The sequence below is a fragment of the Amblyomma americanum genome, chromosome 5 (genome assembly GCF_052857255.1).
Source record: "Amblyomma americanum isolate KBUSLIRL-KWMA chromosome 5, ASM5285725v1, whole genome shotgun sequence".
NCBI lineage: Eukaryota > Metazoa > Arthropoda > Arachnida > Ixodida > Ixodidae > Amblyomma > Amblyomma americanum.
The window spans coordinates 112,225,566-112,238,748 of record NC_135501.1 but is presented as its reverse complement, the minus strand read 5'-3'; the positions used below and the strand labels follow the sequence as shown (position 1 = coordinate 112,238,748).

Genomic DNA, 13,183 nt, shown 5'->3' with positions numbered 1-13,183 from the left:
GCTGAGCAGAGCGGAATCACAGCTGCCAAGTGGGCTCGTTTTCACTACGGTATTCTACTGCATGTGGTGAATACGTGCTCGCGGCTGTCTTCTACTCAGGTTGCCCTTTACTCCGGCCCCGAGGAGTTGACGCTGCGCATGCGCCGTTCGTACGCCGACCGTATCGGGGATGCCACGGTGGCCGTATACGACCTGTTCTTGGACGACTTCGACGGCCACTGCAGCCGTCCAGGACAGCTGGTGGCGGAGTCGCCCCTGGTGGCGGCCATTGCCGAGGCCTCCCTGCCACACTGAGCCAGCACGAGCGCCTCCTATAAGGCCACTATTTCATGACCAGTGCTACCCAACAGACATGCGTGCAGTGCTACGAGAGATGAAGGGATCGCAGGCTCTAACTTTATTTTACTTAGTAATCTTTTAAAGCGCGTTCTCCATTGAACGTTAACTGCTTACGAATGAACGTTTTATTGATGAATAGGTGACAGACGAATGTAGAAATTTTAAGCCATACATATTTTAGGTTTTTTCTTAAGCATTTCGCGCTTTTTCTTCTAAATAATGTTTAGGTATAATGCCTTCTCGCGTGCCGCAGCCATTTCTTCTGTCAAGCTGCGCGTGCACCCACGCAATTGGCAAGTTTTGAGTAGTTTCGAGGCTTCTTTGGCTTCCTCTTGTGGAATGTTTTTTTTCATCCCTTTTGCTTAATTTGACGCGTCTTATTTCACGTTGATACTCTCTTACCACCTGTCGGGCGCTAGTTTAGCCAGGGGCTGAAAGAACGCTGTTGTAATCGTCGGTGAGCATGAGGAGCATATTGCATGGGGTATACTGTTTAGCTCCTCAAAGAAATCTGCGCCTGTCCTCCGCTAACATCGGCGAATACAGACAGATAACACGCCATTCCAAAGACGATAAAAAAATCGCATACAATAAACCACCTTGAGGGGCATGACGTCACAGCCTCTATTTTGGCTTCAAAGAAATGTCGCATTACCAACCCGCAGCCGGAAAAAGCTACAGCACGGCTCACTATAGCGCAGTATCACGCTAAAAATTGGCGCATCATGCCCCCGCTTCCCTAATCGCCCTCGGCCTTTGTCTCCTGCACTGCTGGAATGTCCATGTCCCAGCAAACAACGTACCTCCCCAGCAGCGCCCAGAAAGGATGGAATGTCCCCGTCCCAGTTCAACATTTATCGAAAATTTCCAGACCGTAGAGGCAGGACATAGAAACACAAGCAAAAGGAAAGAGCGTCCACTAATGTCCTAGGAACGTTTTTTCGAGGGTGTTAAGCAGAAACAAAAAAAAAATCATAGCATTTTGGTTCAAGAAAGGTAACTGGAAGAACGTTTCTGGAACCAATGCTTTTCAGCAAAAAAATACAAATTGGCTCCTCGCTCCCTTTTCTCTCTCCTTCGCGCCAAAAGCTACGGGGAGAGAAGGTTTTGCGCTTGCACTCGCCGTTTTGAAAGATCAGACAGTTTTGTTCGAACAGCCGAAGGAAGCGCAGTTCACCCCGCATCTCTCTCGTGGGCCGTCGGCTCCATGCTGCAGGGAGGCAGGCGACGGCGGCCTGCCTTTTCATCGCATCGCCGGGAGCGGCGGTCACCAACGTGCCCGTCTTCAATAGTGTTTCCAACTTCAGCACGGTGCGGCGGTCCCTGCAGGCATCTCCACCTACCAGCAGTCCTCGTTGCGCCGCTGTCTAGCAGAGGCGCAGCAATGGGCCTCCCGTCGCTCGCCAGGCTTTCTCGCTGGACGGAAGCCATCTTGCGCACACGTATTCGCGCGGCCCCTAGCCGCTCGCGCGCAAGCCTCAGCGCGCGGCAGCTCTTGATCTCATCACTGGGCGGTCGTGAACTTCGTAGCTGCGGATTCATGGCAGCTTTTCCGCGCACCTCGGCGTACCCACATAATTCCTTTTGGAACTGGTGCAGCGGCGCGCGGCGCATCGCAAGTCATTTGCACAGCTTCACGGTTCTACACCCTAATGATGCTCTTACAGGCGCCGTTCGCGGCAGCGGATTTCAAGGCAATGGGCGACTCCTAGCGCGTACTCTGCATCCCTCAGCGCCTCCCACGAATGTGGTGTGTTGTTGGTGGCAGCGTGGCCGTCCACTGCGGTCATAGGCGGGAGAGATCTGCGGAAGCCCACCAGACTCTTGCTGCGAGTGCCCATGGATTAACCTGCTCTACTTACATTGCCGTCCTGTCGCAGCGGTATAGTTTGTGTTGTGTTCGCGTCGCTGACTCCCAACCCACCCCCACCAAATTACTTGTGCCTTGATCACCTTGATCTCGCCTCCCACGCCGTATTGTGCAGCAAGCGCGGTCTGCTGTACCATGGGTGCGGCGAGCCAGGGCTCCTACCTCAAGACGTCCCCCCTTTCCATCCGGCTCCAAGCAGTCTTATCTCCACACTTAGTCACAAGAGAATAAAACGGGAGTGTAACGAGGATGTAACGCGTATGTTTGAGCGTTCGGTGTGCCGTGAGAAGGCGCAAGACAAGGCTGCGTTGAATTCATGTATAAAGTTGCAGCATTTTATTTCATCCCCGGGTTTCTGTTGGCAACGTCAAGGTATGTGGTTTATGCTCGTTTTTTATTTTCGCCGCGTAGTATTAATTTTTTTTTCCTGTTTTGATGTGCGAGAGGCAAAGCGAGAGGGAGGTTTCACGCTGCAGAATATCCGTAACCTGAAACCGGATATCTGTATCGTACGCCCATATCGTCTTTTCTTTTGGCACCCAGGTTGCTCTTTACATGGGTTTGCTTTTGCGTGTGCATATATGCTTTTGTACCCTTTAGATTGTTTGCTTCAGGTGCATCAACTTTCAGCCTGTATTATGTTTTTATTGCTCCATTTTTTCCAGATTTCTCAGAGCCAGAGAAAATTTCGGTCATTATTATTTGCTCGTGTCGTAGTGCTCCGTACATTGTGTGTTAAATGGTGCACACATAAGCGTGTCCTGTTTGTACTCATTTAAATGCAAAGAGCACATCAAATAAAATGAAATTACTTCTGTATTGCGCTGCTATTTCCTGTTTTATGGGCGGGATCGGGCGACTCTTCGAATTAATATTTCCTTTGTGTGTAAAATTCTAGCACATTTCATGTTCTTGTGGCGGGAGCAGCGCTGCACGAAACAAAGAAGAGGCGGGAATCAACGCTGACTAACAACCAAATTTTTAATCCACGTTCGATTGAATATATACATCTCGCTCGTGCAATAAGGAAAGGACAGAAGCATTGACAGACGCATAAAGTGTACACATGGTCAAAGATTAGAAGAACGCACGCAGATAATCAATTTCGCTGTCACGAAGCGCTAAAGTATGCTGACCCATATACGTCGCTCTTTGGTCGGATGTTGAAGGCTTCTTCAATCTCCCTGGTCCGTTCATTAAAATGCGACGGGATGACCATTGCGTTGATAAGCTGCGGAGCGCATTCATGCTCTCTGCAATGTTTTGCTAATTCATTGCTCATTGCGCCCTTTAGGGATATTTTGTGCTCTCGAAGCCATTCATTCAAACAGTGCCCTGTTTGACCAATCTAGGTGCGTCCGCATCACAAAGGTATTTCCTAAACCCCGCTTTTCACACATGACAAGTTTATTTTCTGGTGCTTTTTCTTGCATTGATTTTTCTTTGCTCGCGTTTGATTTTGGCGCACAGGCTTCTTAATTTGTTGGGTGCTGACGTGCGCACTTTTACACCAGCTCTTGCGCCTACCTTTTTGAGACTGTGGGAAATGCCAATAATGTAGGGAATGACCGCGTACGGCTTCCTTTCTTCTGATGTGGCTGTGACATATTTTCTGCCTCTAAATGTTTGCAGAATCCCTTCTGCGACACTGGATAGCAGTCTCGTCGGGTAAACTGCTGCTTTCAGCCGCTTGTTCTGGGCGTCAAAACTTCCTCGAACTTCATGATGACAGGATCTCGTCAATGCTGCTCTCATTACTACTTTTGCTAAGGACTAGAAGAACTAGGACTAGAAATAACAAGTGAACTCCCAGAAAACAACGTTATGCGAGTTCTTGACGCTAGCCTTTCTAGGCGCTCACATATGCTGGCGGTACGGACCACGAAGCTAGAAGGAACTGCTCCCCTACACATCTGCGCAATCCAAGATCATCAAGTGGGGGTAGAAAAAAACAGCAATGAGCGCCGCATTGACGAGATCCTGTAATCGTGAGGTTCAAGGCAGTTTTGACACCCAGAACCGTGGGCTGAAATCAGCAGGTTGCCCGACGAGACTGCTATCCTGTGTCGCAGAAGGGATTCTGCAAGCACCTAGAGGCAAAAAGTATTTCACAACCACATCAGAATAAAGGAAGCCGTACGCGGTCATTGCTTGCATTAATGGCATTTCCCACAGTCTCAAAATGGTAAGAGCAAGAGCTGATGTAAAAGTGCTCATTTCAGCACCCAACAAGTTAAGGAGCCTGTGCGCCAAAGTCAACAGCGAGCAAAAAAAAATATCAATGAAAGAAAAAAACACCTGCAACATGTGAAATGTGTGAAAATCGGGGTTTATGAAATACCTCTGTCATGCGGACGCACATACATTGGTCAAACAGGGCGCTGTTTGAATAAACGGCTTCGAGAGCTCAAAAGATCCCTAAAGGGCACCATCAGCAGTGAATTAGCAAAACATTGCAGAGAGCATGAATGCGCTCCGCAGCTTATCAACACAATGGTCATCCCGTCGTATTTTGATCAACGGACCCGGGAGGTTGAAGAAGCCTTCAACATCCGACCAAAGAGCGACATATGCGTCTGCATACCTTGAATAGCGCTTCGTGACCGGGAAATTGATTATCTGCGTGTGATGTCTTAATATTTCTCCACGTGTACATCTTATGCGTTTTTCAAGCTTCTTTCCTTTCCTTCTTATACGAGCGAGATGTGTATATTCGACGAACGTGCATTAAAAATCTTGTTATTCAGCGTCGTGTCCCGCATCTCTCTTTGTCTCGTGCTGCGCTGCTCCCGTCACAAGATCATGCACCAACCAGCCCAAATTTTCACCTTGTTAAAGCACATTTCATGTAAACAGGTAAGTCTGAATGGGCTAGCCAGCAAGCATTCACGCTAGTTGACAGATGTATTACACCACCTGTAACGTAAGACTGTGCCTGAAATTTGACACATATGTGCGCTTAGATGCCTGAAGTCTGCATGAAAAAGAAAATTTTATTGAGTCAGAGCCGAAAAATCTAGCATTATCCTTTTGGGGCTGTCCCTGGGACGCACAACTTTTTGGACACGGCTAGTTGTGGGGACGTTTTTTGGACGTCTTCGGGAAAAATGAGAGCCTCCTGGGGACATTCCAAATGTCCTGATGGGATATTTCTGGGAGATTTTGAGGAGGTTTTGTGTTTGTTGGGTATCAAAGTAGCTTACCAGTCGATACAGTTGCTTCTGCTTCCTCCTTGAGGCAAGCGCACGCACATTTAAAGTCGCGACAGAAATTGTCGCATCCATAATTACATCGTAAGGCGGTGACGAGACCGGGGTAAGGACGCTTACCTTACATTTGCGCTGTGTTCGTCAATGCCGTGGAACGAAGCAGTCCTCACACCGGCAGTAAAGGCGGCGCCTCCGCTGTCTTCCACTCCGCCGAAGAGTTCGGCCGTGGCCAAAAGGAAATGCGCCGCACGGAAGTCGTCTTGTTTGCCGGCTCATCCGTTGCAACATCACTAGGTCCCTTCACTACTTCGCCTTCATCGTGGGGCCATTTTCCCGGCGCACTGACACTGTCACTATCTGTCCCGGTCATTAGATCTGGCTCGCTGGGAGTCGCTGTGGCTCCGCTTGAAAGGGCGTTGCCCGCACTGCTTGTCTTAATTTGATCGCACCCACTTTCCGCTTGTCCATGCTTACCCGAAGCATCAAGGTCCGTGGCTGCATGAGTGTTGGACAATTCATCCTAGATAGCCAGGCTACGCCCGCTCTTGCTGCTTCCCCTGAGTGCCTTATCCATGATGTGGCCGGATGAAACATTCGCATCCAGTGGTCCCGCTACGCTGGCGTGCGTCTTTGGGAATTGTGCGTCATTGTAGCCGAAGCAGCGGCACCTTGCACTAAAGATGTATGTGCTCTGTGCTCTTAGAGTGCAGACACTGTGGCGTGCGGCCCGGCAGAACGCAAAGGGTCAACTTTCCCGATATGTTGAGCTCATGTGGCATTCCGTCCTTTTTGACCGTGGTGTGCAATTTAAACGCCACTATGCGAATCGTTGACCCTTTCTTGGTGACGCCAAGCGCCCGCCACTTCTCCCGCGTGACCTCCGACGCCTTTTCGTAGGGTGAAAATGCCACATGAACGTCTTCGTCGATAACTCCGTGCAGCAGCCATTGTGTAGATTAAATCGAACCTCCTGGTTATTTGGCTAGATAGTCAAACATGGGTGATTCTTCACATTCACATCGACGACGGAGAGAAACTCCTGAGCGGTGTCAGCACTTGCCAAGTCTCACAGCCCACACGTGGTTAATCTGGTACGATCCCAACGCCAAAACGTCGGGGTTCGCACCGAGGTTGGCCAAAGTGTTCTAGTCGTCCTCGACACGAAACGCTGTACGACTAACGGTTCCATCAAAATTTTGATGGGAAGGCATATAAATCGGGCATATAACCGGGCATATATAATTGAGTCGGTCCGCTAGCTTCCACAATGACTAGCACATGTAAGCAATATGTTACGAGAAATCGTATCACATCACCGGGGACGCTGACGACAAACTTTCGGTACGGATGTCGGGAGAACTGGCCCCACATAGAGGCCGACCAGTGACGAGTATATATAGATGATAGACATGTATAGTATTACACTAAGCGGCGGTGCGCGGCTTGCTGTGTTGCGTCAAATGGTCGCTTGGTGACCTCACCCTACTTTTCTTGCCATCGCTGGAATTTTCTGCACCTTCTTCGGCCGCGCACACAAGCCGCCGGATTTTCTCGTAATCGAAATAGTAATACATTGCCATTAATAAACCAGCAACAGAACAAAGGAAATAAATATTGTCACAAGTGAATGACGACGCTGATTTCTGCTCGAAGATTAAAAAGACAACATGCTATTCGTAAAGGCGCAGTGCACAGCTCCACAAGGTACAAACTGGGTTTTACATTTGAGGATTGATACAGGCAATACCGCCTGGTACTTTGGCAAGTATTTGAGTCATGTAGTATTGAACATGGTGGTTCGATCTTGGCCGCGGCGGTCGAATTTCGATAGAGGCGAAATTCTAGAAGCCCGCGTATTGTGCGTTGTCAGTACACGTTAAATAACCCCAGGTGGTCGAAATATTTCGAGTTCTTCACTACGGCGTCCCTCGTAGCCCGAGTCGCTTTGGGACGTTAAACCCCCATAAACCGTGCCACTCTTTTGGCAACGAGATTCCTTGTGCTTACGGTAATGACATGGTTACCTCTTTTAAAGCACTTTCAAAATAAAACACCCTGCTTTTCGGAATTTGTGTCTCCATTCTTCTGGAACATTTACTGGTAATATGTTATTTTTCGATTCAACTACTCATGCAGATTTGAAAAGAGACAGAAGCATTTTTTTGCCTTGGCAGTGTTTATGTAATGACATTTTCAAACGCACTGCCAGGTCCAAGGCACGTGCTTGTGTTGTAACTTTCAGCCATCTCACAGTGCTCAGTTTAGAATGTATAAATGATAGTCTGTCAATGAATATTTTAATTTCTATATGTTCATTGAAGGGCGACTCCAATTTTAGACCTTACTTTAAGCGCCGCTGATGGTAGATACTGGAGACCTAAGAAATCCTTGCCTAGTGTCTTCACCAGCTGCTTTATATTGACTAACATTCTTTTTTGTTTATTTTGGGTTTTTCGTCAATTTGCTCATTCTAGGCAGAATTCCCGTTCGGCTTCTACTCTGTTTAGTTACAATTTTATTAGCGCATAGAACAACCCCTTTCTAGGCCTCGCTGCAAACAGTCGGAAAATATGCGTTAGATCTGCGGGAACCGAAAACGTGCTCATAATCGGAAAGGATGTCTGAAGCACCGCCCTCCAGTGCATGCCACTCCATGGCGCAAGAGCAGCGTGACCATATCTGTACCGCCTGCGCTGCGGTGCTCACCGCTACTCGCTGCTTCAGTCCACACGAGAAAGAGGCGGTGACGTAACACATGCGGCATGAAGTGACGTGGCTGGCGTCGTATATAACTGCGTCATGAGCAATGCATCAACTTCGCACTGCACATGCTAGCTCTATTTTTGTAGGAAGCGGTTCTTGGCAAAAGTGCAACATTTGGTGTTATAGAACTGCGGTAAAACACCCACATTTTTTTCCAGGATTTCGCTACAGAGAAACCGAACCAGAGGCTAGCCTAGATAAAGCTCGCGCTTATCGAAAAATCGGTGGTTGCCCCACGACGCCGCATGGGCATCGAAACATGCGCCTCCACTATGCGAGGCAAATGTACATGCCTGATGGAGAGAGTAATGCAAAGGAACCAAATCCAACCAGTGCTAAGAGAGCGCAAGTTTGTTGCCCTCGGTTATGTTTAAATTGGCGTTGGCGAGCCTGTAGTAGCAAACTGCGCCATTATCAGGTGGTCCGAGGTATCGTTCGAGGACAGCGCTTGCACCATAATGTCTCAGAATGGAGCGATTTCCCGCCCATTTTTCACCGGTACGCTCTCCATGTTGTTCTCTTTCCCGTCTTATGACAATCGGATTCGATTTTCTGCCTTTGTCTTAAAGTTGTGCAAATCAGCAACGGGGAACTGAAAAGGAAATCTACTTTCTTGATATTCAGCATCAGTCTAGCTGCAGATTTCCACTTGGAATTCCACACCTGCTTTTGCTGTTAATAACACCTAGCAGTTTTCGCTTCAGCTATTTTGTGTGCGAACTCAGCATCTGATAACCGAGGAAAAATTTCAGTGCATTTTGTCTCCCAAGTTTTCTCCATTAAGCTTCAAGTGCTTTAATATTTCGTCAGCTCAGTCTGGCTGTGTCCAAATTCGAGAGACGAACTGCTAGAAAGATAGCAACACGGAAACAAGCCCCAGGAAGGTAGCACTGGAAAACCTGAGGAAAAAACGGATGCTTCATTCTGACTTCTTTAACTATTAACAAAGGAAATATTTTTATTTTAATACACATAACAAACCGATAACTACTCGCATACTGTTTCAAACAGCAAATGCAAGAGCAAAAGAAAAGGGTTGAAAATATGCCTAGTTCACAATTTCCACATTTTTCTTAGTAAGACCGACGGTGATTCTACAGTTACCGTGCAGTGAGCGCGACCATCCGACGTAATCTGGCTGTCTTGCTTGCTTTTATATTCTGTGATGTTCAGGCCAACGACCATTTTTTTGTGGCATGAGGTGAATGCTGATGTTTCGGGCTGTCGTCCGAAATGCCTTCTCTTCAAGGTTCGTTAGACTTAAATGTTCCAAAATAACGATGAAATGTGACTTTCTGTTGTAATCGAGGGCTTTTTCAAATACCGCATGCGACCTTCCTCCCGCTGAAGAAGACACCTAAAAACGAGGACATATTTGAAATGTAAGAAAAATATGTAAATAAGAGAACGGCAAAAATACAAGAAATATCTCAATTTAGCATGAAAAACAACTTAATCATTCCCTCTCTGAAATCTATTTTAACAGTAGCGCCGCAATTTCCCTTCGAGTTGTTGCTTCTACACCTAGTTACGAATGACATGCATGATGATTAGAACTGATGCTTAAGCGAGTTGGTATGTCATTTGAAAAAGGAACAGCGCGACTTTTGACAGCGACGAAAGAAAAGACACGAGGACAGGCGCTGACTTGCAGCAAGAGTTTTACTGCTTGGAACGACGAAATATACAGGACGCTCCAATTTTTTTGCTGATGTTGCTACAGAGGGGCTGCTAACACATTCGTCTTTGGAACATGCGATGTGCGCGGCTTCACTAATTTCACGCGTTACCTTATTATGGTACCTGCTCAATAACTTTGCATGAAACATCGGTGGAAATGTTTAGTTTCGCAATCTCTGCAATGTTTACCGAAATGCCCGTTCACAGTTTGGTGCACATTGTTATCGTGCTCCTTTAGGCGTTCATTAATACGTATTCTCCTCTGGCTCTCCTAGTGCTTGCCACAAGATAGTGAGATGGCACAGACGACACCATGACATGAGACGAACCGATTCTCGTTGCTTTCTGGTGCACCCTTGTGGAATGAATTCGATGGTAACTTTTTTGCGCATCTTTGCAAGCTTATCGGGAGCCGAAAAAACAACTATAACGTGGGGTGGCCTGCGAGAGGAGCGATGAATGTAGGGAACAACTGTTGTCTTTTATTTTTTTCGTCTTGGGTTCTGCCAGTTCCTCCGTGTTTCTGCTTAACCTTCTCAGGACTGCTTCTGATGCAGAGACAAGCAGCATCTTGACATAACCCGCCTTCACAAGACGACCTATTTGGTAATCGAAGATTTTTTGCATAGAGTGAATCAATATGGAATTTTGCTATCCAGATGATGTCGGCAGGTTTAAAATCCGCGCCACGTACTAGCTGGCTTAATAATTGTCCAACCTTATGCCCAAATCAGTTTCCCATCAGTACATATGCTAGTCATTCCGAGTGCATGTACAGAGATTGTCAAAAGTCCCCGGGCAGCAGGGTCTGCTTTTGCGTTTGGAAATGGCGCCACGACAATCAGCTATAGCGTGGGTGGTACAGCTGCAGAGCGCTTCGTGTTTATATCCGCAGCCTGCAACAAACCAGCACGTCAAATCGACAAGGCGTACGAAAGAAGCTGGATCGCGGTTCGAAAGAAGCCAAGCGCTGGCATGATCGAGTTTCATGTGCCTTATGACAATGCATTATTATTTTTTCCGAATATATGAACAATTTCACATTGCGACACATGTGTTCGAGCAGAGTATGTAGTGAAGCACTATACTTCGCATGGAACAGCGCCTACACGTGCATAGGTAGAGCCGTTCAAACTTCAAGCCGGAAGAAGAGCAGCACTCTGAAATAAGGGGTGCAAAAAAAATGCGCAGAAAAAAAAACTTCACTCATCAACAGAGCAAAGTAACAAAAAACTTCTGGTGAGCGTGTGCAAGCATTACCATGATATACCAAGCATTGGTCCCGGTACCCGTGAAGGCATTTCACCGAAAAAAATAGTTCACAAGCAAGAGTCAACTACGAAAGAAAAACAGCATAACATCATCCATGTCTTAAAATTTGTCCATTGTCGGTCAGCTGTTCATCGTGGAAACGTTCACTAACTGTCCCAAACGCCCTATTCGTCGTAAACAGTGAACGTTCATCAGAGAAATTATTAGAAAATTACTAAGTAAAATAATGTGGAGTAGGTGTTCCTTTCTCCGCTGGTGTCGCTGCACGCATGTCCGCACAGAGGCTCGCTTCGGCGCTCTGGTGGTGTCGGATTGGCCTGTATGGGGGCGCGCGCATCAGCTCATTGTGGCAAGGAAGCCTTGGCAATGGCAGCCACCAGGGGCGAGTACACCTCCTCCTCCCAGGGTAGTTTGCAATGTCCGTCGAAGTCGTCCAAAAAGAGGTCGAATACCGCCACCGGCGCCTTGCCGATCCCGTCGGCATACGAGCGGCGCATGCGCAGTGCCAGCTCCTCGGGGCCGGCGTACAGCGCAATCTGAGTAGAAAAAGAGAGCCACGTGCGCGTGTTCAGCACAGGAACTAAAGCACGTAATGAGAACCAGCTAAACTATACCAGCTAAGACTGCGCTCTCCTAAGCTGCTGTTGCTTCCTTGCTCACATCGTCTCCTTAAGGTGACCTTGCTCAGCCCGATCCTTGATTTGATGCGGTCCTTTCGGGCTCATCTAAACCAGTTTTTGTTTGTCAGCAGAACCTTCTTGGGACCAAGTAAACAGCAGCAGAAAATACCCTCCCAGTAAACTCCAATAATCCGTACCTAACGATACTGATGTGTGTTATGGCGGTTTAGGTTTGATTGCGCATGGCGTATCTTTGCTACCAACTAATTGTTTCTACGGTTACTTTTATTTACGGACAATCTTAGCTCCGACGTTATCCGGCCGAATGCTTCTGTAGTTCATTCCGGAGTCGGTTCCAATATAAAACTTAAAACAAAGTTCACAAAATGTCAGTGTCACGAGAGCCACTCCTACTCCCTCCTTCGGCTAGAAAAACACATCCTATATTTTCAATGTCTTTTCTATCATCCACTCTCATTAGGATGGAAGCAGAGGGGACGCCCTCTTCAGCAGTAATTCCTGAGGTGGCTCGCTTCGGCGTGAACCTCCTTTCCCATCACACAAGCTGCGGCGCCGTACGACGTTTCCTACGTCCTCTGCGAGGAGATACCGGGACCCTATGCGACAGGCCAGAGCCGGAAGGGCAAAAAAGCTAGGCAATATTAAATAGCAGTAGAGAGTGGAAGGAAAGGGCTGGATTCGCGTAACTGAGATGACGTGAGAGGCATTGAAAAACATGGGATGTGTTGTTTAAATCAGAGCAACGTCGACGCCTTGAAGGCGCTGGGCGGCTCACCTCGGTGCCGCTGGCGCCGCTCTCTCCGAGGGCCCAGACGCACTCGTCGTCGTTGTCGAAGGCATTCTTGCGCAGTTGGCAGACGTGATCGTAGCTGGTCTTGTGGGTCTGCACCGTGGGGCCGTTGAAAACACTGGAGGGCGTGGCGGCGTCCAGAAGCCGGGGGTAATTAAGAGGCAGTGTCGCCTTGAATACGTCGGCGCCCAACTGCGTCAAGCACGCGCGACAAACTGTATATAGTACAAGGTACTATACAAGGCTGGAAGTCCGCCGTATGGTTTAAAGCGACGTTGAGGAGATATTGATGTTGTGATGCACCGATAATCACCGCGCTCTAGTGAGAGAGGATACCTTCACTGCAAACGCAGCGAGCTATATGGAAAGCAAAATGATAGGTGTAACGTTAGAAGACCGGAAGCGGCCAGAGTGGGTGAGAGAACAAACGAGGGTGGATGACATCTTAGCCGAAATCAAGAGGAAGAAATCGTTTTGGCCAGGGCATTTAATGCGAAGGAAAGATAACCGCTAGTCCTTAAGAGTAACGGAGTGGATTCCAAGAGAATGCATGCGTAGCAGGGGGCGGCAGAAGGTTAGGTGCGTGGATGAGATTAAGAAGTTTGCGGGCATACGGTGA

The 13,183-nt window shown here is 47.9% G+C and overlaps 2 protein-coding genes across 2 annotated transcripts in view; one reads left to right on the top strand and one right to left on the bottom strand.

Moving 5' to 3' along the window:
* LOC144134126 (uncharacterized) overlaps positions 1 to 999 on the top strand; it is a 29,035-nt gene extending 28,036 nt beyond the window's left edge. Inside the window, exon 12 of the mRNA XM_077667103.1 lies at positions 100 to 999. Coding sequence (XP_077523229.1) covers positions 100 to 294 — 195 coding nt within the window. The 3' untranslated portion in view covers positions 295 to 999. The remainder of the gene's footprint in view (positions 1 to 99) is intronic.
* Positions 1,000 to 11,052: 10,053 nt separating this feature from the next.
* Positions 11,053 to 13,183, bottom strand: part of LOC144134125 (uncharacterized) — a 36,603-nt gene continuing 34,472 nt past the window's right edge. Inside the window, exons 9-10 of the mRNA XM_077667102.1 lie at positions 12,550 to 12,756; positions 11,053 to 11,669 (exon numbers count right to left, since the gene is read on the bottom strand). Of these exons, the coding sequence (XP_077523228.1) occupies positions 11,475 to 11,669; positions 12,550 to 12,756 (402 nt within the window). The 3' untranslated portion in view covers positions 11,053 to 11,474. The remainder of the gene's footprint in view (positions 11,670 to 12,549; positions 12,757 to 13,183) is intronic.